Below are 24,732 nucleotides of genomic sequence, written 5' to 3' on the forward strand. Positions count from 1 at the left end.
GCATTTTATTTACATTTAGGCATTAAGTACTTATCAAGAAAGTAAGATTCAGATATTATACAGGATTCTGAACATCAAGTAGCATCTGAAAGTATCAAAATCAGCCTGAATGTAGCATGAATAACCATTTCATTCGAAGATTACTGAAAAACTATTTTACAGTATATATAGTTAACATGCCTTAATGTATAAAATATTTTATCCTGATGGCATCTAATTATCATTGAGAAGCTGAGTTAAAGAGAACATTTTTGATACTATGTTACACATCCTGTGATCACTCCTGTTCTGTGCTTGTTATGTCATTACTGCTTTATTAACTGACACAGCTGATAACTTGCTGGCTTTTTTAAAAAAATGAACAGAGCCTATAAAGACTTCTCCAAGACACTTAAGTAACACAGTGAATTAGTGCTTGACGTATTGGAGTATTGGAACAGAGGTTTGAGTCTGCAAATAAATTATAAATTTATAATCTTTGTAAAACCATGTGGGGAAGATATAAACTGTTGCGAGATTCATTTTGAATAATTCCCCTGTACTACCTTCCAAGCTGCTTGATGAAGAGTGACTTTATCAGAGTTCAGGTCACCACTGTCTCACAGGCAAAAAAACTGAAGTACATTGTTACAGAGAATTACAAGACTTTTAATATCACATTTGAATATAAACCACAAAATAGTAAAATATACTAAATTTATAACATTAACTAAAATGAATTACAAGTGTTACGGACTCAGTGAATGTCCCTTTTAGATAGTGTGTGTGTGTGTGTGTGTGTGTGTGTGTGTGTGTGTGTGTGTGTGTGTGTGTGTGTGTGTGTGTGTGTGTGTGTGTGTGTGTGTGTGTGTGTGTGTGGCGTGCTTACGTCAATAGAAGATAAAGGACGTAATGACGTGGTTGAAGAAGGCAGAATAAGAAAGGAGAGAGAGAGAGAGAAGGGAGAGAGACACCAGCCTGCTAGTTTTCTCTATCGATGGATGAGAAACAATAACTGTGTCTGCCACTGAAATCCATGTATGGAAATTGGAAGTAATCCGGTGGAGTTCACTTTGTTGCTGACCTGGAGAAGGAAACAGGTATTTGTGTGTGGACAACCACGATTCGGATGCTTTTCGGGGTGAGGAAGTCACTACCGAGTAAATACTGAAGTGTCGTTTGGGTTCCATCGTGGAACATTTGGATTTCATATTTACTCTCTCTATGTTTCTCTACGTCTACGTCTTATCTTCAGACAACGGTGGTTGTTGAAGAAGGTCATGTTTCACCTTATGGCTTGCGGAACTGAACTTTAAGAACCATTCCGGAACTGGGAGTTTTGGACTTTGCCACACACACACACGAAGAGTTTAGTTTTTGGGGTTAACGTTCAAGGTTTAACATTTTTGAATTCTAACATACTAACATTTTTACTTTTATTTTACGTATGGTCATAAGTAGTGATTAATAAAATAGTTTTTAACACTGAATCATGCTCAGTGTGTTTCTTTTGTTGCTGGTTCGTGACACAAGTATGCTGATTTCATTGGTTTTGTTAGGTATGACTACAGTACAATTCAAGTTAACTTTTCCCCAACAAGAACCCATGGCTGTTATTATTGTATAGGTTGTAAACAGATGATTTATGAGGAGCCTTAGCATCAGTTGCAAAGTAACTTTCTAAGGCCAAAAATATTTACATTTCCCAGCATTTTCACTATTTGGCAGATCGCTGGTCTTAACACCCTCCACTGGACACGCACCACATCTCAGAGTGGGTCAAGAAAGGTGAATCCCATTGTAGGACGTCCCTGGACCAATCAACAGATGGGTAATTGCCGGAAACAACGATGTCCCAGCCTATTTTGCATCCTTTTGATGAATTTCCCCCAGAAAAGTTGACAAGAGGGCAGCGAAAGGCCAGTTAACTTTATGGTATGATAATCCACAGAGCTTTTATCTTTGTGGATAAATCTGTCACAGCATATCATTCACTTTTATACACTAAGTGGATTCTTGAGTACCAGATTGATGCTGGAAGAGGGGAGTTTTCCTGTGAGACAGTTAAGTGTAATGGGTCCGTACTCACTGGAGTTTGGAAGGAGAGAGTCTCACTGAAGCAGTAAGATTCTCATTATATTTGGCAGAATATATGGTCCATGGATATTTCTTTTGCCTGTCGAGACCTCGTGGTCTTGGGCTAAGGCACGAGTCACTAATGACTGAGACAAAAAGAATTGCTTTATTCATATGGTTACAGATCTTTACATCCTCTTCCTCGGGGGATTTTTATTGCTCAGTCACTAATTATGCTCAGAGCTGATATCAAGGGATATGGGGATAATGAGAGACGAGGATGATCCACAATATTAATGAATGGCAAGGCAGGTTCATTCAGTTCTTCCCGTTTCTAATTTTCTAAAGCCACTACTTTTAGTTAAACGATGGGTTGATTTAGAAAGACACTTAACATTTAAATAAATTATCCAATGTTTCTGCATGTAGCTGATGCATTTTTCCATTGCATTGCTCATATTGAGTTGCTTAATTTGATGCAAGTTATGAGAGATACAGTGACTTGCACTGAAGTTAGTGATAAAATTTGTTTAAATATATAGGGATAAGAAGATCATGAGAGATACTTTGTGATACAAAACTGAAATGCTATAGATAATTCTTTTAATGTGCATTGCAGATGTTGTAAAACTACTTCACAGATCACTTTCTGATTTTCTTTAAAACCATATACCAGGTGCAAGATTAACTTTGCATTTCTCCATTGCATCCTAGCTGTCATCGCACTCACTGTATGATATGGCCATCATACCTAACCTAACTATATAAAACTTCCTTACATTGTCATCAGTAGTTGGCTTATTTATTATCACCTCTGGCAGAAGGCGTCCAACAGGTGACGTTGGAGTTGAAAGTCCACCGGCAAGTGAAACCACTCCATTGCAGTCCACTGTGCTGTGCATCTTTCCATTCACTGGAAGGACCGGTAGCACCCTGGAGGACTTACTGCCTTGACTAACGTTACTGCTGCGTCTCTCCCCCTGCCTGCGTGGGATAAAGAGTGAGCCCCTTCTGCTTTCGTTGTCTTCAAAAGTGCTGTGTTCATCATCAGCAAAATCATTCTCTGACCCTACATCTTTAGTCCGAGCTTTGAAACTGAAGATGCTGCTTCTACTATTGCGTCTTGGAGAAAAGATAGATCCACGAATACTTAGTAGAGACTGAAAAAGAATGAGAATATATTTCACTCAGCATCACTTCAACTTTAAACTGTTGCACATCGTCAATGTTTTGCTCAGTTATTTAATTACTTATTTTAACTACAGAATTTCTTGTAACCCTGAGAATTGGCAAGAAGCCCAGCACTGCTTTAATCTTAATAAATCTTTCAACGATAAGGTGATACCCTGCCTTTGAACACACTAAATTCAGATGGGCTGTATTTCCAGCAGAAATTTTTTCAAAATAGATACATTAATCATTAATAATCATGATGTTAGATATGAATGGCAAAAGTAAAAGGTCTTATCCACTTATGATATTTTTATGTCTGTTCTTTTAGAAAAGTAGCCAAATAGAAGAAAAACTAATATGAGGATAAGTATAACATTCATACCCTGCACTTGTTACTTTTGAAGATTGACCCAGAAGTTGCTGGAAAAATGCTGAATTAACAATATTAATTCATAACTTATTCAATCATTTTCAGAGTAATAAAATCAATTTTAAAATATTAGTAAGTAAATTAAAAATTAAACACTTAATCTCACTTAAGTGAACAAAAACATGTGTAAACACATCCAAACTAACCTATATTTACTCTGCTCACTCATAGTTACGTCTCTCCATTGAAATGAATGGGGAAGCTGCCCCCGCAGCAGATTCAACCAGGCACAGATTGTTCAACCAGATTCCCCACAGTTAAGTAGTGGGGAATTTCCACAATTTCATTCTCCCAGGCTGGACACCCAGAAGTGCTTAACAATGAAGCAAAGGGAGTAAAACTGTCATGAACAGCTGATTAGAACTTCAGGGCTCTGTGTCACTGAGGTTGCTTTTAGTTATAAATATTGGCAGATAAGGGAGGAGATTATGACATTTCCTTAGAAAATATGGGCAATTAATTGACCTAATGAACTTCCTATTGTGAAACATTTCATCACCACTTTACTAAATTGTCTGGCGAGATTACATGTTTAATTCCTTGACTGGAAACTCAAATCAATGTCAATAGCAATAGTGCTAACAACAGATCTAAAATTACAGTCATCTTAATGTCAATGTGCACACCTTTACACTTTTTTTTAAACTGTCTATGTATTTGGCAAGCTTGTGCATTTTAAATTATTAGATCTGGTTATTCATATCACAGTCCTTTACTCAGCTTAAAATAGCTAACGTTTGAAGATTTTTGCCACCATCTCATTTATTTAGAAAAAAACTTCATGGTTATCGAATGTTGTAAAGAAAGTAGCGTTACTTACTAAAGTTTATAAAAATCTTTATTCTTAATTAATGCTTAAAAAATAAACTTATTCTGTTTGTTTCTTTTGTAAGAGCTTAAATGGTATCACTGTAGCCAGAATGCCAAACTTCAAAACTTCAAAAGCAAGTCTCTGATATATCATATGTCTGTTTGAATGAGGGTTTTCTTACAAAGAGAAATCACATCAAATTGCCTCAGAAATGCTTTCTTTTGTGCAATGGTCCTGGTAGTGGAGGTTATGGTGGCAGGAGACTAATTGTAAGTTCTTTATTGGGTAACTGAGTACTCCCAATAGCATGATCACATGCACTTGTGTGTGTGCAACCTATGACACTGCAATTGAGCTTGCTTAGAAAAGCAAAGGCAATAGTGTGCCAAAATGTACAAGAAGCAAGTACAGCCAGCATTTGCAGCCAATGTTACATTTCTATGCCATTTTTTGATTCTGCAATCGATTTATGTCAACAATGGAATGCAATGTGGCAAGAATGCAAGTCAGGGTGTTGCAGGTTCTGGGATCTTATCACATTGAAACTGACTAACCTCAGGGTGTAGAAATGTTAAGCTAATGTCTGCTATCATATATTGTTTCTGAAGTTGTACAGGATCATGATGATGAGAATATTTTGAACAATGCCAATTATGTGAGTGCTGCCTCTTTGTTTTTATTTTAATACCACCATTATCATCAGTATCTCCTACACCTTTACTACTGTTTTGACAACATCCTCTTCTCTAGTGAGGTTGGTTGCACAATATTCATTTAGTACTGAAGGCAAATGCTACGCCTCCACAAGAAAGTTTCGTATCTTGCCCCTAATTAATCCTACTTTTCCTATCCTTTTAACATGTTCATGTTTATGAAATACTACTGTGTTCTTTTCATGGTAATTTATTGTCATCTCTCCTGCTTTCCCCTCTTATTTAGCTTGACTAACACCTCCTGATTTTTTTGTGATTCTTTGCTGAGTTAGGAAGCTGAAATTTATCATAAGCCTTCTTTAACTGAGCAGCTTCCTGTAGGAGGTCAGGAAGGCCTAATCCATCTCAATATCTAAGTATACAAGAGACAACTTGGTGAAATGGGGATAAGCAATTGCAGACCTGTAATTGCAGTGAAAGACAGACCATGTTCTGTTCCTGTCCCTGCTGCTCATGGATGGTCCAAGCACATTATGGAAAAACAACTGGAGAAATCTCTTTCCAACTCATAAGATTATTACATCTAAGTTTTCCTTCTTCTTTCATCTAACTACATGCAGTTACCAACATTGAGATCGCCATTTCCCAGTTACTCAACTTGAACTTGTCTTACTTGTTAAGACTGAGTTACTGGAAACATTTACAAAACAGTACAACACCAGCTGTTCCTTTTTTTTACATTTTTTAGAGCCTTTCCTTTGAAAATACAGTAGAATTATCACTAAATAATATACAATGGTATAACGCTTTATCTTATTTCCATACCTGCTGTGGGGAGGAATTTTTCTTTTCATAAGAAAGGCAGTTCCGATCAATGGAAAATCGAAAGCCATTCCCCTTTCTTCCACTGTCTTCTGATTCTGATTTGTGAATCTTCTCAGCATCCTTATCCTCAGCTCCGAGTTCTGTTTGTCTCTGCTTCCTCCTTCTGTTTCGTCTTTCCTTAGCACTCTTTGAACTAAGTTTTGATGCCTCTGAGGAACTATGTGACATTTCACATATTCCGACCCTTCCACTTCCATCATCCGCCTCAGCTGCCAGTGCTGCTGCAGCCTGTCCAATGGAAAAAACAGTACTGCACTTGGTGAGTTTTTTGCCAAATCACACAAAAGGTACAAAATAGAAAAATGTATTTATTTAAAGTGGAAGAATCATTTTAGCACAGAAGGAGAACGTTTTGCGCGTCAAGTTTGCATCAGCTAATTTATTTTACCAAAGCAGTTAATCAAGCATTAATCAAGCTAAATTACTATTAATCCTCCATCTTTATAATTTTACTAAATGGTCAGGGAAGTACACAGATTAACCAAAACTGTGCGTAAAAGAACTTTTGGACATTTTTATTATTGCTGTTATTCTGTATAAGATTTTAGGTCTTTGTCCTTGAACACTTTTCAGAACAGAGCTTTTTATTTCTACATTAAATGGCATAGAGGTGATCAAGATGCCATGGTTCAACCAGTACAAAATAAGAGGGCTCTATATCTCTGGGGTCCTAGCTTTTTCAGTGCAAAAAATTAGATGCACTAGGGCAGAAGTTGCAGATATAAAACAGTGGGACAAAGTTGAATGTAAGAATCAATATCTCATCCCTAAAGATGCCTGGAAAAGTGCACTGATTTTTTTTCAAGCATTCTGTCTGACGCTTAATACAAACATTAGGTTTCTTCCATGTGTAAAGGTGAAGCCTTATGGCTGTACAGGTCCCTTCCACGAAATGAGTCTTCAGTTAATCTTAGACCTATCTGAAGGATTAAAAGAAGTACAGTCGGGATGTGAAATTTTATTTTACAAAAAGCAATTGATTATGGCAAAGTAGAAGGGGTATGATTTCTGATTATAATGCTACAATCATTTCAAAAAGCTTACAGTCAGGAAATAAATCATTGAATGATTGATGCAGAAAACTATGCTAATCAATACCATCATGCAATATGGCATCTTCTACACATGTTATGAAATGACAATTATGAAAACTCTACCTGAGCTTCTTCTTGATGTCTTTTAAGTTGCTCAAGCATTTGCTGAAATTCTGCTTCTTTTTGTTCTGCCTCCTCTAAAGTGGCCTGGTTTTGCTCATCATAGGCCATGGCAACAACAGCCAGAATCAAGTTGACCAAGTAGAAAGATCCCAGAAAAATGACCAGCACAAAAAATATCATGTATGTTTTTCCAGCAGCTCTCAAGGTCTGATAGAACAAAGTGTTAGACTCTCCATTACTCTTAGATGGTCTTTACTGAGAAATCAGGGATTATACAAAGACAATATCTTTTTAGTAAGAATGTACAATGCATAATGACACTGGTGGTAAACCCATCAACAAAATTAGTGGTGTAAACTTACTGGTTGTTATGAATGATTATTAAAAAACAATGATTAATAACAAGTAGAATAATCAAAGAATAATATGAGATTATTCTCAATATTTCATTGTAATAATACTTTCAACAAATAAAATATATTGGAAGTACATACAAGCTGGGCTTTTCAAGAAGGCTAATAAAAGATGCATTTCACTGTGTGTTTCGATGTACATGTGACTGATAAAGAGATCTTATCTTATCTTATATATGGTTATAAATGTTAATAAGGATATCTGCATGCAGCAGATTTTTTTTATAGCAATGTACATTCTACAACTTTTATCTGAGAGTGAAGAGTTAATGTCAAACTGATTTAAGAAAACATTTCACAGAACTGTAGAAAATTCAGGCCACAAGTCATCATTAACATGGTTAGATTGGTAGATTTTCATTATATGTTACAGTTAATAAATGCTGATTAATTATTACCCATTAATCAAAGTTCATGTAACTGTAAAGAACATAGCACATTCAGTGTGCTTTGTAACTGCACAGCAACAATCAGGATGGTTATCCCCATACAAGAACATACATATTACAAGCAAGGTAAGCATGATGGTTAGGGAATATTATTATCACTAAGAATCAGCATTATATTGGCAACTTACCACATGCACATGCCCAAGGACAAAGCTTCACTCAGATTTAGTCTCTGGTCTCATCTCCATAAACCTAAACGTAAATTGGGTGCTAATGAACTTTGCTAACTGGGCCCTACATATAATCTGGATGGAGGAAGGGGCCATGTGCAAGTACACAGTGGCCCACAGTATTGTTTCTATTCTAAACCTTCCAAACTCTATGAAAACAAAGAACACCTAACTTCAGCAACCTCCAGCAGCCTCCTTATGAAACTGGATCCAAGATTGGATTGGTAATAGGAAACATAAAGTGATGATCGAGGGTTTTTTGTGTGATTGGAGGCCTGTGACCAGTGGTGTACCACAGGGATCTGTGCCAGAACTCTTTCCGTTTCGTTTATACATCAATGATCTGGATATGAATGCAGGAAGTATGATTGCAAGTTTGCTGATGGCACGAAAATTGGTGGTGCTGTTGACAGTGTGGAGGATAGTCTTAGGCCCACAGGACTATGTTGATGAGTTGGTAAAATGGGCAGACCAATGACAAATAGAATTTAATTGAATCCCAATAAGTGTGAGGTGATACATTTTGGGAGGACTATTAAGGCTAGGACATACACACCTAAAAGTAAGTCCCTATAAAACATTGAAGAACAGAGCAATCAGTGTACAAGTCCATGGATCCATGAAGGCAGCTGCACAGGTAAATATGTTGGTTAAGAAGGCATATGGGATATTTGCCTACATTAACTGGAGCAGAGAAATTATGGTTACAACTTTATGAAGGATTGGCTGGGGTACCATATAGAGTTCTGGTTGCTACACTACAGGAAGTATGTGATTTCACTGAAGAGGGTACAGAGAAGATTCACTAGGATGTTGCCTGGGATGGAATGTTTCAGTGATGAGGAATGACTGGATAGGCTGGGTTTGTGTCTCTTGGAGGGAAGGAACTGAGGGGGGCTCTAAATGAACGATACAAAATTAAGAGGAACATAAATAGGGTAGATTGTAAGAAACTTTCCCCCATAGCACAGGTACATAAAGTCAGAGAGCATAGGTTTAAGGAAATGGATCTGAGGAAGAATATTTTTCACACTGAGGGTGGTCAGAATTTGGAAACACACTGCTTGTGGGGATGGTGGAGGCAGATTCTCTCACTGCATTCAAGTATCTGGACAAGTATTTGAATTGCCATGGCAAAGAAGGCTACAGGCTAAGTCCTGGAAAACAGGATTAGTAAAGATGCGGATTTAATGGTTGGCATGGGCACGGTGTGCTGAAGGGCCTGTTTCCGTGCTGTATTACTCTATGACTTAATAACTGCCATTGCACTATTGTAGACTAAGAAAAATGGGTGTCATGCAGAACATGGGACTGGGGCCCTGAAGACCAATAGCTCTTTCAAGGTATCCAGGCGGTTGTTAAACTTGGATGTGGGGGACCGGATGTGCAGTACTGATTCACAAAATTTTACTCAACCAAAGTGTATTTTGCATCCAAACAAAATGCACAATGAGGATCATTTTCACCTTGCCTGTTCCAACTTACTTCATTAATGCTAAATGAGCATTCGTTTATAACGTTTTTTTTAATATTTGTGTTTTCCTTTCTTTCCACTAGGATTCTTGAAAACAGAGCAAATATTTAGATCATTTTCCATTGTGTGATTATTTCACTCATGGCAGTGGCATTTATCTCACTATAGAGATTTAGTCAAAAATAGGTGTATACTTGATGGCTGGTCATCGATTAATTTAAGAAAATTTATTCTATGACTTGTTTGCCACGATACCATTCAAATGACTGCTACTTAAGGATAAGTTTAGTTCTGCATCACTTCCTAATTTCTACATTATTAGATTAAGACACCGAGTTTCTCCAAAGAGATGGATGAAAATCCCTTAGCTGTCAAACGCTACTGAACTACTGGATACAGATTCAAGGGAACAATGTGCCTGTATGCATTATCTATAAAAGAATCAATAAGAGATAAATTGAGATATAAAATGGGAGGATGGGAAGTTTCTTCAATGTTTTGGTCATGAAATACATGAAAAGGTGAGGAACTACTGATAATATTTTTAGAGATAGCTACAAGTAACGGGGTTTTATTCTGTTGCGATTGCTCTAATTATAATTGTCTTTATTTTGACTACAGTTCATCTAATACAAGCCAAATGTACTGTAGATTGTACTACTGAAAAACAATGTAAATATTCTGCAGCACAAACATTTCCATCTCTGTTACATAATAAATTATGCTTACCAGCTGGTAAAGGTTTTCCCAAAAGTCCTGTGTCATCAGCCGAAACAATGATAAGAATGCCCAGCTAAATGTATCAAAACTGGTATAACCATAATTAGGGTTTCTTCCAGCTTTCATGCACATATAGCCCTCAGGACATTGACTGAGGAAAATAAAATATGAAAGAATAAAAAGCACAATAAAAACATATAACATCTTTACTTTTTATAATTTATAGATGTTGTGTTTGATTTTTGCCTCACTTCCACAAAAGTATTCCTGCATTACTGGTTTGCCTGTCATTTGAAGTGATATGCTGGAGGCCTTCTGTCAAAAAAGCTAGTTCAAGTTGACGTGACTCAGAAACTCATGTGTCCTTCCTGATCATCATACTGAATACCAGAAGAACATACTGCTTGCTATTCCTGATCTTTCCAAAACATAGCTACTTACAAATACCAAAACAACATAAATGTAAATGCACTCAGACCCAGCTGCACCAGTTAACATTTTATCAATAATTCAGTGGATAGTTGCAAGCTTTCCTTTTAAGACACCATCTACTTTGCCTAATTTTTGTTACAACCTTATTATATCCCCCAATCAGACCACACACCAGTTTTTACAATTGTACAATTTATTCATTGACTTAAACATAACAATTCATCTGTTCTACACCCAAAGCAAAATTAAGTACAATAACTCACCCAGCATCTGAGCCATTACCACAGAGCAATGCATCTTTGGATCCTTCCAAGAAATAGTAATTTCCTGTTAATTAAATGGTAAAAAAAATGTTATTTGCTTTTTTCCTGGAAATACACTTTCCTATACATGTAGGTAACTTCTGTCAACAGTTTAATAAATGATCACAATCCACTGCCGTGGTTACGTAGTAGTGAATGAAAACTAACTTTGTTCAGTATTTTCAATTTTTTATAGTATTAGTTATGAAATATATTTAAAAAGTTTGATGCTAAAGAAAGCAGGATAAAAGCAGTGCAAAGTTAATCATTGACACCGTTACAAATGAGATACCCAAATTGGTGAATACCAATATATCAATTTTTAAATTTTGTTCAGTTCAAAATAAAACTAAAAATTTAAATGATGGAAATATTAAGGGCACTGAAATAATGAAATGACTTTTTTAAGGGAAATGGCACAATATATAAAAAAAGTAGTCATGCACAATTCACCTGAAAATTCAATGTTTATCAAGTGAGCAGCTGAGATTTATAGACTGAGAAAGTCCCAGATTCAATTTTCAGATTATAATGAATTAGCTAATCATAGGCAGATTGCCCTGGTTTTGTAAACTATCAGGAATATCTGCTGCAATTACTGATATAGATGTTGAATGCAGGTAGGATTAGGTTTGGATACCCCCATAGCCTGCCAAAATCCTGGAGGGCAGCTGGCAGCTGTTGAACTGAATTCCAGTATGGAATCAATGTCTTTACAAAAAGTGTGGGGGAAAATATGCAAACAAGATTGTTGAGTAAATAAAAATAATTACACAAAATCTTCACTTGAAAGCAAGTTGTGTTTCTCCATTGGTTTTTCTCATTGAAATGTAAAACCTACTTAAACTGATCTTGGTGAAGTTGCACTTCTTGGGAAGCAACAACTTCTGGACAGTACCACCTTTATTACAAAGAATTAGAAATAAAATGATTTCTTGGACCACTGGCTAGATCATCTGGCATATTATTATTCATCACTAGGAGTTAGGTTCAGATTTGGGTCACGTTGATGGAATTTCTGATGGGAAGCTGTAAAGATCTTAAATAAGATATGTTTATAACATCTGTTGTAATATATGAAACATTAGCACACCAAATCTTTTCTCTTAAGTATCTGATATTTACTCTTAATTATGCCTACTCTAAACAGGAGATAATTTTAAAATAATGTTCTTTACAAACTTTCTCTTCTCCATATTGGGAAGATATTGATCATGTAGATCATCAATTTGGGCAAATGCATCTACCAACTTAAAAACACAATACATCTGATGCTTGAAATCTGGTCGAAAAGCAGAAAATACTGGAAGTACTTGGCAGGGTCACGGAAATAGAAAGTTAACAGGTTCAGGACAATGAAATTTCATCAGTTTCAGACGAAAGGGTTTTAGGGGACACTGTAATGTTGATTTTGTTACTCTTTCCTCAGATGTTCAGTGACCTCCTGAGTACACTTTTACGATGACTAATTTTTGTTCCCTACTTCAGGAGCTGGAACCATTCTGACTCAGTTCATCATAACGTTGGATGGGTGGTTGGTAGAGAGGTGAGGTTACAGGCTCTGTTAAACTTTTAGGGCACATTGAAGCTGAACAAACAACCACAGATTTATTTTCTGGTTGCATAGTCTTATCAATTTTATTGTTCATTCTTCTACATTGATAATATTAAACTAAAATCTTGACTTAAAAGATAACAACAAATATAGATGTGATGTATGACTTAATCATGTCTAAAAAATTGACTGATGTGAACATTAAGTGCTTACGTTCTTCTAGGATGTATTTCGCAAAGTTAAATGTGTTCGTTGTCTCATTTGCCATGGTGTCATTCAGGTCAAATGAACTGTTAGATGTATTAAAATTGAAGTCAGGTGGTGGCCATTGAACACATTTGTGTTTTAAGTTTCCCATGAACAGCTGTAGCCCTATTAGTGCAAATACGCTCAAACAAAAAACAGTCAGAATCATTACATCGGACAGCTTCTTCACTGACTGGATCAGGGCACCCACAATGGTCTTGAGACCTGCAAAACAAAAACCATAAGTTCTTCCATAATTTTTGACATACACATGCTCATTAGTTATAACAAGGAAATATCAGTTCTCCCTATAATTGAAGCAGAAACAAAAATTGCAAATGATGTAAACCTGAAATAGAGACAGAAAATGCTGGAAATACACAGCAGGCCAGATAGCATCTGTGGAGAGGGAAACAGACTTAACATTTCTGGTCACCAACTGACTGCTGCCTGACCTGCTGCGTATTCCAGTGTTTTCTTATTTTTATTTCAGTTCCTCCTGTATTGTATTTGCCAATCTCATGCAAACAATACATTGCAAGAAATAACTTAGATTTGTAAGAATTTACAGAAAGCAAGCGAACGTGTAATAAATGACCTGATATATTGCAAAAACAATGAAAAGCTGCAGCATTTGTGCATTGAAATAAACCTTATGTGCATTGCTCCAACTTATGAATGGGGTAAAAAATGGCCATACTCATCTCTGGAAATTTAGGTAGGCCACAGAAGCCAAGGAGCATACATCCCTGGATTCAGGCCCTTTGGCCTACTGAGTCTGCACAGACCATCAACCACCCCATTTACACCAATCCTACAAAAATCTAATTTTTATTCTTCCCACATTCCCATCAACTCCCTCAAGATTCCACCACTCACCCACACACTTAGGGCAATTTACAATGGCCGATTAACCTGACAACTGCATGTCTTTGGGATGTGGAAGGAAACTGGAGCACCCGGAGGAAACCCACATGGTCACAGGCAGAACATGCGAACTCCACCAGCTGGAGCCGTGAGGTAGCGGCTCGATTAGCTGTGCCACAGTGCTGGCCCTATGTTTGATTCAATAGACCAACTCTTTTTTTCATTTTATAATTCAGGAATTTGTTTATCTTAACAGGAGTTCTTTTCTAGATTCTTAAGTTATAATTACAATTAGGCCTAGAATGTAGAAAAAGAACCTTTGTAAATGTCTACTCCAAACCTAAATTCATAACATTTTTTATAACACACTCAATTTTTTAAGTATTAAACTAATTTTTTTTGTTGTTGTTTTTTTCTTTGATTAACTAATGCTACTGGTTCAAAAATAGTTTAAAGTGGTTTTAAAGCAAATAGGACCATAGTTGAGGTTTCAAACATTACAAGTCCAGCGGGGGAGGAGTCAGAATATATACTCAGTGAAGGACCATACATAAAACATACGTGGTGTTCAGGAAGTGAGTATACAATATAATTACATGTGAAGTTTGAGCAACAGCTATTTGGAACATTCAACAGTACCCAATCGAAATTAAATCAATCTCTTCTGCTCATTATATCCTGTAAATGGGCATACAAAATTACAATCTGACAGGAGTAACAAATTTGGTTTGGAGTACAAAGGATATCTCAAACTGATGAAGTTTCCGTGCATTTGATTTTTTTCGTCTCTACATCTGTACATTCAGTAATTTTTTCAGTATTGATTTTTAATTTGTATAGTTTATGCATGAAGTTTGATTTACAACAAAAAATGCATAATTTCAACAGAGAAGCTTTGAAGAATGCATTGAGTAATTTGAAGAATAGGGAAGGGGAAGACAGACATTACAGGATGCAAACCACTCATGCTGGTTATTGCAATATCTCATGCTAGTTGTTAAGCATCAAGGCTGACCCACAAACAAAAAAACACTGAAAAGCAAGGAATCCAGTATTTCAAAATATTTTAATGATTCCTGCATTTGTACCTTATTGTTCATTGAAATAAAGAAAGATCAGCCTCATTGTTTAACCCAGCTCTCACCTGGAATGACTGAAATTGTTTTCAAAGTTCAGAGAACTCTAAATGTTCCCAACACTGAGACATTGCCCAGGTCCACAAACTCTGTCACATATCTGTAATAGGCGATGGCACAGACAAACACAATAACAGCACACAAATATACAACTGGAGGCACAGGGGGCCAGCTAGCACCTAGCATCATTCACTTCTTACCTGGTATTACAGAAATAGTTTTCAAAGCTCTCAATACTCTGAAAGTTCGAAGAGCTGAAACATTGCCTAGGTTTACAAATTCTGTTACATACCTGTAGAATTAAATCACAGTTATTTTGGCTTTGGAAACATCTCCATATATTTTTCCTTAAATATGGTTACTCCAAACGGGATTATTTTAAAAATATTTTCACTTTCTATCTTTTCTCTTCTCCATTGCAGAATGGTATAGCCCATTATATAGATTATCAATCAGTCTGTTGACAGTATTCATGTTTTTTATTTCCCTTCTTATTTTGTCGCTCTAGAGGTAATAACTCATGCAGGACACAGTTCAATGAGTGCTGACTGCCCTCTGGTACTCCAAACAAATTTTGGACTCTTCACATGCAAACCCAGACAATGATTATTGCCAGACATGGAGGGTCTGCATGCCTGATAAATAACCTGATAAAGCATACAATTATAGGATTTTTTTTTGTTTCCCTCCCAAGCCCAAAGACATTGGACTCAATCTCAGCATTTCATTGCTAGCCCAAGTGAAAATAGTTTAATAAAGTATTAACCAGGAATCAGAGCTGGGACCTTCTCATATGACTCAATTTTGCACCATGTTTACATTTACCCACTAAGTCATCAAGCAATGATGATAAATCAAAAATATATTTCTCAAATAATTGATCTGAATTCTTCATGACCAAGCAGCCTCTTTGATGGAAATATCACTATTGTTTATCAAGAACAAGTCAACACATTACACAACAGTCTTTTGAATTTACATTCTACAGTTACGCCTGCGAGGACATGGCCCCAGCGTAAAATAAACATATTTGACTTTTTTGCAAGTACTTACGCCATAACAATGACACTGAATCCAGCCAATTCCATGGATCTCGGAGAAATGTGAAGGGATCTACACAGAAACCCCTTGCAAGAATTTTTTATAAGTGATTCAAATGTGTAAATACCAGTGAAGGTATACCTATTAGAAAAACAATTTAAAAATCTGTTCAGCAATTTTCGGGCAAATTATCACTAAAAGGGAAACTTCAATAAATTTTCATCTAGAAAGACTATGAACTTTACTGATGATTTTTGCTACAAAAATGTCTTTCACTTCTTATACATTAAATATTATGGAATTTCTATAATTATATTTAATTTGTAGGTTAATTTCTGAGACTTGAGCCCAAATTAAATTTGAGAAGGACATACAGTACATCTTAGATTTTCTGCCATGTCAAATAAATAAAAAACAATTGTTACCAAATGAATAAGAGTTCTAGAATATATTTGAGGTATTTTATTAGAATAAATGCTGAGAAATTGGATCATTCCTAATCCTGAAACTTCACTGCATGGTAATTTGAGTTTACTCATAAGAGTGCAAATTAGAAGTGGTACTGGGTCACAGTGTGAAAATGTTTATGCATGCTTCAAGTCCAAAACATTGCCTTTAACATGTTAATGCATGATTCACTGTCATTAGTGATTTAAAACTACATTCATGCTGATCCATTCCTGGATGAACTAATTTGGGGCATTGGCCCTTAAAGGTCATTTCTTGATTAAACTAGGGATTTGCTGAAAACATAGGGTCTACTATACCTCTGCTGAGATAGCTACAAGGGAGGGTGCTTTGGGGAAGGAGCCTGACAGTTCTGGTCAGCACATCCTAGTGGCAGGAGGTAGAGCAGTTTGTTTGCACCAGGGTGTCAGGAGGGCGCCCAGAACAGAAATGAAGAGGAGGTAATGGGAAGCAGCTGCAGAACGTTCCCACAATGATTCATTACACATCTTGGAACAGGAAACAGTGCAGGAAGCAATTCCATGACCTTGCAAGAACCTGTCCTTTCGGATTAGAGCTGCAGTTTATCTACACAGCCTTGTAAATGATCCATCTACATGGATCACACCCATCCACACCTCAACCTACATAACAGACGCCTATCCCCCCACAGCAGCTATTTCTCCAACAGCTCTCTTGCACCTCTCATTGTCTGAGCACTTCTCACCAGCCTACACATTAAATGCACATAAAAACCTGTCTCATCTTAACAGCCATTTCTCCAGCTGCCCCCAATACACGTGATTAGCTTTGCCCTACTCAACAATCACACAGCTCAAAGCACATATTGTCACAACAATTCAACTTTGGGAATTACAAGACTTAACAAATTTGCCCTTTGACTTGCAGAAAAAGGTTGCCTTGATAGTGGCTGATCCATCAGCTTAGAGGCAGACCTTTCGAGACCCAAAGGTCAACACCTTGCTGAAGAAAATTGCAGACCCATTGTTTCAGCCTGCTATTACCCTACTGATCTTATTTCTTCCTACATTAACTCCCTTCTTTCTCCTCTGGTCTAGTCCTTTTCCACTTATATCCGTGACACTTGGATACACACTGCCACTTTGACAGTTGCCATTTCCCTGCTCTCTCTAACCAGTTTATCTTCACCATAGACGTACAATCCCTCTGCACCTCCATCCCACATAAGAAGGGTCTGAGGGCCTTCTGCTTCTCTTTCTCAAACAGAGGCCTAACCAGTTGCCCTCCCACCAACACACTCATTTCCCTGGCTGAACATGTTCACACATTAAACAACTTCTCCTTCAACTCCACTCACTTTCTCCAGATCAAAGGTGTAGCTACAGGCAACTGCATGGGTCCAAGCACCTGTCTTTTTGTGCAATATGTGGAACAGTCTTTGTTTCAGTCCTACTTGGAGAAACATTAACAGTTTCTCTTTCTACAGATGCAGAACTTAGATGAGGATGTGGAACGGGTGGGTTATTAAGTTTGCTGATGACATGAAGGTTGTGGTTGTTGTGGATAGTGTAGAAGGTTGCTGTAGATTACAACAGGACATTGATAGCATGCAGAGCTGGGCTGAGAAGTGGCAGATGGAGTTCAACCCAGAAAAGTGTGAAGTGATACACTTCAGGTGATCCAATTTGAAGACAGAATACAAGGTTAATGGCAGGACTCTTAGCAGTGTGGAGGAACAGAGCAATCTTGGGTTCCAGGTCTATAGATCCCTCAAGGTTGCCGCACAGGTAGGTAGGGTGTTAAGTTGGCCTTCATTAGCCAAGGTATTGAGTTCAAGAGCCGCAAGGTGATGTTGCAGCTCTATAGAACTCTGGTTGTGACCACACTTGGAGTATTGTGTTCGGTTCTGGTCACCTCCTTATAGGAAGGATGTGGAAGCTTTAGAGAGGGTGCAGAGGAGATTTGCCAGGATGCTGCCTGGATTGGAGAGCATGTCTTATGAGGATAGGTTGAGTGAGCTATGGTTTTTCTCTTTGGAGAGAAGGAGGATGAGAGGTGACTTGATAGAGGTGTACAAGATGATAAGAGGCATAGATCGAGTGGACAGTCAGAGACTTTTTCCCAGGGCGAAAATGGCTAACACGAGGAGGCATAATTTTAAGGCGATTGGAGGAAGGTACAAGGGGGACGTCAGAGGTATGCGTTTTATACAGAGGGTGGTGGGTGCATGGGACGCACTGCCAGCAGAGGTTGTGGGGGCAGATAACATTAGGGACATTCAGAGACTCTTAGGTAGCCACATGAATGATAGGAAATGGGGGGGCTATGTGGGAGGGAAGGGTTTGGATAGATATTAGAGCAGGATAAAATGTCGGCACAACATCGTGGGCCGAAGGGCCTGTACTGTGCTGTTATATTCTGTGCAGAGTTTTTCCAGCATATTCTGTTTCTGTTACAAAGTTAGGTAGGTTTCAAGGAGGTGACTAAAAGTCTGCAATATGTAAGTGAGATGGCAAGAAGATGGCAGATGGAATATCATGAAGGGAAATGTGAGGTTACACATTTTGTGAGGAAGAATAGAAATATTTAATTGTGTGAGAATATCAAGTAATGATGACCTGATCCGGATGTCCTCTAAAGAAGAAGCAAAAAGTTAGTGTCAGAACTACCAAGTAATTAAAGCTCGTGAATGGAATCTTGGCTTAAGTGCAAAGGGAATGGAGTACAAGAATATGGAAGCCTTTGTAACTTTGATGAGGCCATTCCATAGTCATCTTATTATAGGAATACGTCCTTGCCTCAGAGATGGTGCTGCAAAGTTCGGTGGATTGATTCCTGAGGGAATGCAATGGTCCCTTGACTAAGTGTTCCTTATGCCAGGACATCCAGATTTCTCTGATCATCAATATTCTTAAGCAATTCACATATTCTGTTCTTTCCTCACAAATTGCAGAACCGAAAATATCACTTCATTATACTCCATATGAAGACCAGAAAAATAAATGGTAAACTCTATTATTCACTTCAGATACTGAGGAATTGCCAGGATATTATGTTTTCCAGGTGGAAGCATTTAGAAATAAGGAGCAATCTCACAATAGGAGATAGCCAATTAACACCAAGCTGAGGAGGAATGTCTTCTCTCAGAGGGTTATAAATTTTTGGAAATCTCTAAGTCATAGAGAGGTGAATGTTAAAATCTTTAAATCTACCAATGTTTGAAGCAGATGACTTGACTACAAGGTAATCAGGATTATAGGGATAAGGAATGGAAATGATGTTGGGGCCAAAGATCAGATCAGCCATGATCTGATTGAATTACAGATTCAGCTCCTGTTGTTTTTCCTTATATTATTTTGCTTTCCAGAAAGGAGGAGGAGGAGTAATACACTATATCACGGCACTTGACAAGTCCAAGCAATTCTGGCACCACAAGGGTTGAACCAGCTGGATCAGAGTGCTACTTGGCAGATGGCATCACTTAATATCCATCCTACGTGCCCAACGTATGATTTATGCTGTGCATAGCATGACTCCAAGTTCTGGGTTAAATTTCTAAACCACATGATTCTCACAGAATAAATGCATTTTCACAATTTATAGAAACATTGAAATTCAATCATACAGCTACTTGATCCAATTTAAAACTGAGAAATAAATAAGCTGTACTAGATTTAATGACGAGTAACTGACGGTGAGGGAATATCTCGAAAATAGATTAGTTCAATACTTTGTTCGAGAGGGAGAGAAAAGAACTTCAAGCAACAATATTAAATTAATCCAAAGGCAAACTTTAAAGGGATGAGAATTAATCTGATCGCAGTAAACAAGTTTGATTTCTTTTGAGAAGGTCATGGATAGGACAAGCAAGGGAGCATTTAAGTACATTTCCCAAGGGGACATCCAAAAGGCATTTGCTCAGTTTCAGCAGAAGGGATTATCAAATGTTCATAATGGGAGGTAATCTATTGAAATTAATTTTAAAAATTAAATGTATTATTTAAGCGATCTATAAGCCAAAATATGAAGTTTTTATTATTTGTTGAGAAAATGGTTAACAATTCAATGTTGCAAATTCAGTAATACACAAAAAGCTGTGCACTTACTCTACATTCTTCGTCCAGTCTGGAGGATTATGCATCGTCATAAACACACAATTGGTCATAATAGTGCACATGATGAGCATGCTGAACAATGTAAGATTCAGTCAAGAAAAGCAAGTATCACCAAATTCAGTAATTAAAGCATTTTGAATTTCAGCGAAATCAGAAGAATAATAAGGGAGTCTTTTTTGCAGGGGGTTTATTTTAGAGCAATTAAAATATAACCATTATAATTATTATGTAACTATTATTTTCAAAATATACTTCTGGTAGATCCTATTGCATCTACATGCTTTCTTTCCAATTTGATGAAAAAAAACTTCTCAGACCCACTGGCCAGTGGACTGCTTTCTTTAATGGCTAGTTATTCAAACTGACAGGTTCATTGATTAACACCAGATTGAGACCCCTTTCCTAAATTATAAAAAAGAGCTCATTTATGGATACCCAGTAGCAGCACAACTCATGCAAAGAGAGAAATGGACTGAGACGAGAAGAAAGGTAAGATTAAACCTGATCCCATAAGGCTTACAAAGAAAAACAATCTACTTCTTGGCACTCAGACAGGTGGGACATCTCAGCCCTAAACAACAAAACAATTTGACCCTCAAACAAGAGAAAACTAAGAATGATTGAAAATTTAGAGGGTGAAGCCTGTTACCACTACACTGCAAAACCTACATTTTCTTCCTTACCATCCTAACAAGAGATGGGATTCAGGTTTCTAGCAATGACACTATATTTGTGAGTTATGAGAATTCTGTCTTTTATTAAAATTAATAATACTGATATAGTATGATATAAAAAGTACTGTACACTCACGGTATGATCCACTATTAATAATCACCTACCACTGTACATGTTCAACACTTATCATTACTGTACCACCTGAGGGTGCCTGGAAGAAGATGCTGGTACACCACGGGAAGCAACAGTAATAACCCAGTAATCTACATCTAGGCTTAAAGTTTTAGAGCATTTTCTTATTGCTTCATTCCACTACCCCTTCCACCCAACAACTTACTATGCTTGACAGCTCTCATCATCTTCCAAGATTTACAGATCAGCCTATGAAAGATCTCCGACACCCTTCGGGCTCTTTAGTTATCTAAGGACCTTCCCCCACTCTCACAGCTGTTGTGCCAATCCCATGAGATTTAGCAGCCAGTGATGGCGGGCTCTCTCTTGACAGTGAGAATTCTACCAGCCATCCTGGACAACCATTAAATTAAGCCTCAGGAGCATTACTTCTAGAAGACTTCTGGAGTCTGTTACCAAGGTGTACAACAATATATGCAATTTATCCCTATCTGGAATTAAAGAGTTATTACCCCAATTTAGTTTACATTTTTATGTAGACTGGGTATAAATTTTATCAATAATGTTACATCCCTGTAAAAAAGAAATAGGAATCTGCAGTCTTAAACACATATGAGCATTTTAGCTTTTAAAAGTATACCATGTGAAGGATATGAATGTACCAAAATCTTAATAGCTAGTTTCCTTATAGGATTGAAAGGACTTAAAATGTACAAGGCAGGTGTGGCACTAAATCGGAAGATTGCCTTCCCTTTGTTCAATACTATAAAAGTCTGTAAGGGAAAAAAAAAATGACATGATTATAATCGTGAAGTGCACACACTTATTTGATGTAAGAAGCACATTTTACAAAATTTGTATTTCTTTTGTGAAAAAAAACATTGAATACAATCTGCAATCATTTTCTGTTTACCAAAATAGAAACGTTGACTGGTATTTAAGAGTTATAAATAAAAAAAAATCCTGAAAGTTAATTATTTTAAAATTAAACTTAAGAAAAAACTTATCCTGTAAAGTACTTGTTGGAGATAATATTCAGTATATGAGTAATATTAAAATCTGGTTCTTGTAACATATATTCTCTCTGTTCATATTTATCTTCTCTCTACTACAGAAGCACCACAATCTCATAAGAATACCTTCCAAATTCAAAAGTCAACATTATTGAGATACGTTCAGTAATGAGTAGGTAAGTTTCAGACAATCAAGACTAATTGACCAAGGAACATGAGAAATAGAAGCAGGAGTAACCATACATCCTCTCTAGATTGCACCACCATGATGTAAAACTGGAGCTAAATATTTAGTCCTACTCTATTTTCCCATCCTATTCCCAAATCTCTGATTTCATTTAATGTCCAATATTTATTGATCTCTGGAATCTACAATCCACAGTATGAAGAAATTACCCATTCCTAAATGTCCTTTCCCATATCCTGAGAAAATGGACCCTGCTTCTCAACTTCAGCTAGGGCTAGACTACCAGCAATCCCTCAAGCATTCTAAATTTTTGATGAGGCCACCTCTCTTCCAATATTCCAGAAAACGTAGACCTATTATAGTCAAACTCTTGTTATAAGATACCATTTTGTTTCTAGCAATCTGCCTGGTCAACATTGACTCCATCTCTGTAAGGCAAGTGTATCTTTCCTTCGATAAGGAGTCTAAGGGGATGTGACCTCAGCAAAGCCCCAGGTAATTGCAGCAACATTACCTAAACAGTTATACGGCAACCTTTTGCATTCAAGGCTAACATACTAATTGTCTTCTGAATTGCTTGCTCTACCTGAACATTAACTTTCTGTGATTCAGATACAAGGATCCCCAAAAATCTTTGAGCACTAACAATACTAATCCCACTCCTTTTATATAGTATTCTGCTTTATTCTGTTTTCTATTTAGTATTCTGTTTTCACATTTCCTCCACATCATACTTCATCTGCTATCATCTTGCCTTATCACCTAACCTATCTATAGTTCCTTCAAGTCATTTTGCATTTGGCTCAAAATTCCCTTTCCCACATAGTTCTGTACTGTCACTAAACCTGAATACATTACAATGGGTCCCCAACACATACCACAGATAGTATAAGATTCCTGTTCAAATAGAGAGAAATGGGTCTACAGTGGGTTTTACATTCAACTTGCATCTTCTTCTGTCCCTTTTGTAAAAGGATGTGGTTGCAGAATGCTTTACAATGCAGTACATAGAGAACACCACCAATGAGATTTTTTAAGAACGGCAAAAAACAGAATAGCAAAGAAATTTTGGGAGAGTTTCAAGAGCATGAGGCTAATTTTGACTTTAGTTACTACTGGGAAACTGCAGTAATGAATCACCAGCCCAATTTTATATCTCTTCCAAATGGCATTCCACTTGAGAGACAAAATGTTACCAATTCAGGGACATTGAGAATCATTGATGGTAGACTGGAGAATAACAAACAGAACCAAAAAAACTAATAATAGAAAGCTCCAACAGATATAGAAATACACAATAGTCCTTACAGAAGAGTCAACAGTAACACAGCTTAAGGGAGTGATAGAGTTCACAAAGCACCCAAGCCTTCTACTGCCATTCGAAAGCAAAAGCCCAAATATTCAGTCACCAGAAAATAAGAGGCATCATTAGCATTCAGGCCCAGCAAGATCAAAACTTTGCAAGCACTCAATGAGAAGCAAAACATTAATACAAATTCAATTCAATTACATGTGGAAAATACTGAGCTCCATATTCTAAATTTCACATATACAGCAGTAAGTGTCACATCAAGCAAAGGAAAAAGCAAAAATTACACAACTGATGGTAACAATACTAAAACAATTGCTGAGTATATCATCCATTTGAGAATCTAATGAAACACTCACTTTTTCTGTTCTATAAAATGGGTCCAGGTCTTCCAATGGCTCAGAAACCATCCCTGGAGGTATGTCACCATAAATAAATGGTAGTGATTTGCCGGCTTCCAAGTCACGATTTGGCTTTGGGCCATTTTCTTCATCATCGCCATGTTGGTCCTTGGGTCTCTTGGCTTTTTCCTCTGCAATGCATCTCTCAATAGCTGCAAGAGATTCTCGGGTGAAATGTACAAGGCTGTCTGGTCCTGGCGGTGCAAGCAGTGGCTGTGCCATCTTTTCATCGTGCACCTTGGAGATTAACTTCTAGCCTCTTGCATAAAAAGGTGCTACATTAAAACAATATATACATACACATCTGTCACCGGAAAATAATTATTATTTTGAAAATAATTCAAGTTAAATCTTATACAAGGCCCCTATCATTGAATGATTTACCTCATTAAAAAACTGTAAATGAATCATTTCATGCTTCATTGTAACCCTCACAAACACAACTTCACTATTAATCAGGATTTACTTTCGACATTCAAAGATTTACAATCTTAAAGCTTGA

The 24,732-nt window shown here is 37.0% G+C and overlaps 1 protein-coding gene across 1 annotated transcript in view; it reads right to left on the minus strand.

Moving 5' to 3' along the window:
- scn1laa (sodium channel, voltage-gated, type I-like, alpha) overlaps positions 1–24,732 on the minus strand; it is a 132,055-nt gene that overhangs the window by 80,810 nt on the left and 26,513 nt on the right. Inside the window, 13 exon segments of the mRNA XM_052027520.1 lie at positions 2,835–3,215; positions 5,948–6,235; positions 7,165–7,371; positions 10,400–10,541; positions 11,086–11,149; positions 12,893–13,150; positions 15,129–15,220; positions 15,982–16,003; positions 16,006–16,069; positions 16,071–16,110; positions 20,505–20,592; positions 21,973–22,093; positions 24,189–24,505. Coding sequence (XP_051883480.1) covers positions 2,835–3,215; positions 5,948–6,235; positions 7,165–7,371; positions 10,400–10,541; positions 11,086–11,149; positions 12,893–13,150; positions 15,129–15,220; positions 15,982–16,003; positions 16,006–16,069; positions 16,071–16,110; positions 20,505–20,592; positions 21,973–22,093; positions 24,189–24,452 — 2,031 coding nt within the window. The 5' untranslated portion in view covers positions 24,453–24,505.

This window comes from Pristis pectinata, chromosome 1, assembly GCF_009764475.1.
Source record: "Pristis pectinata isolate sPriPec2 chromosome 1, sPriPec2.1.pri, whole genome shotgun sequence".
Lineage (NCBI taxonomy): Eukaryota > Metazoa > Chordata > Chondrichthyes > Rhinopristiformes > Pristidae > Pristis > Pristis pectinata.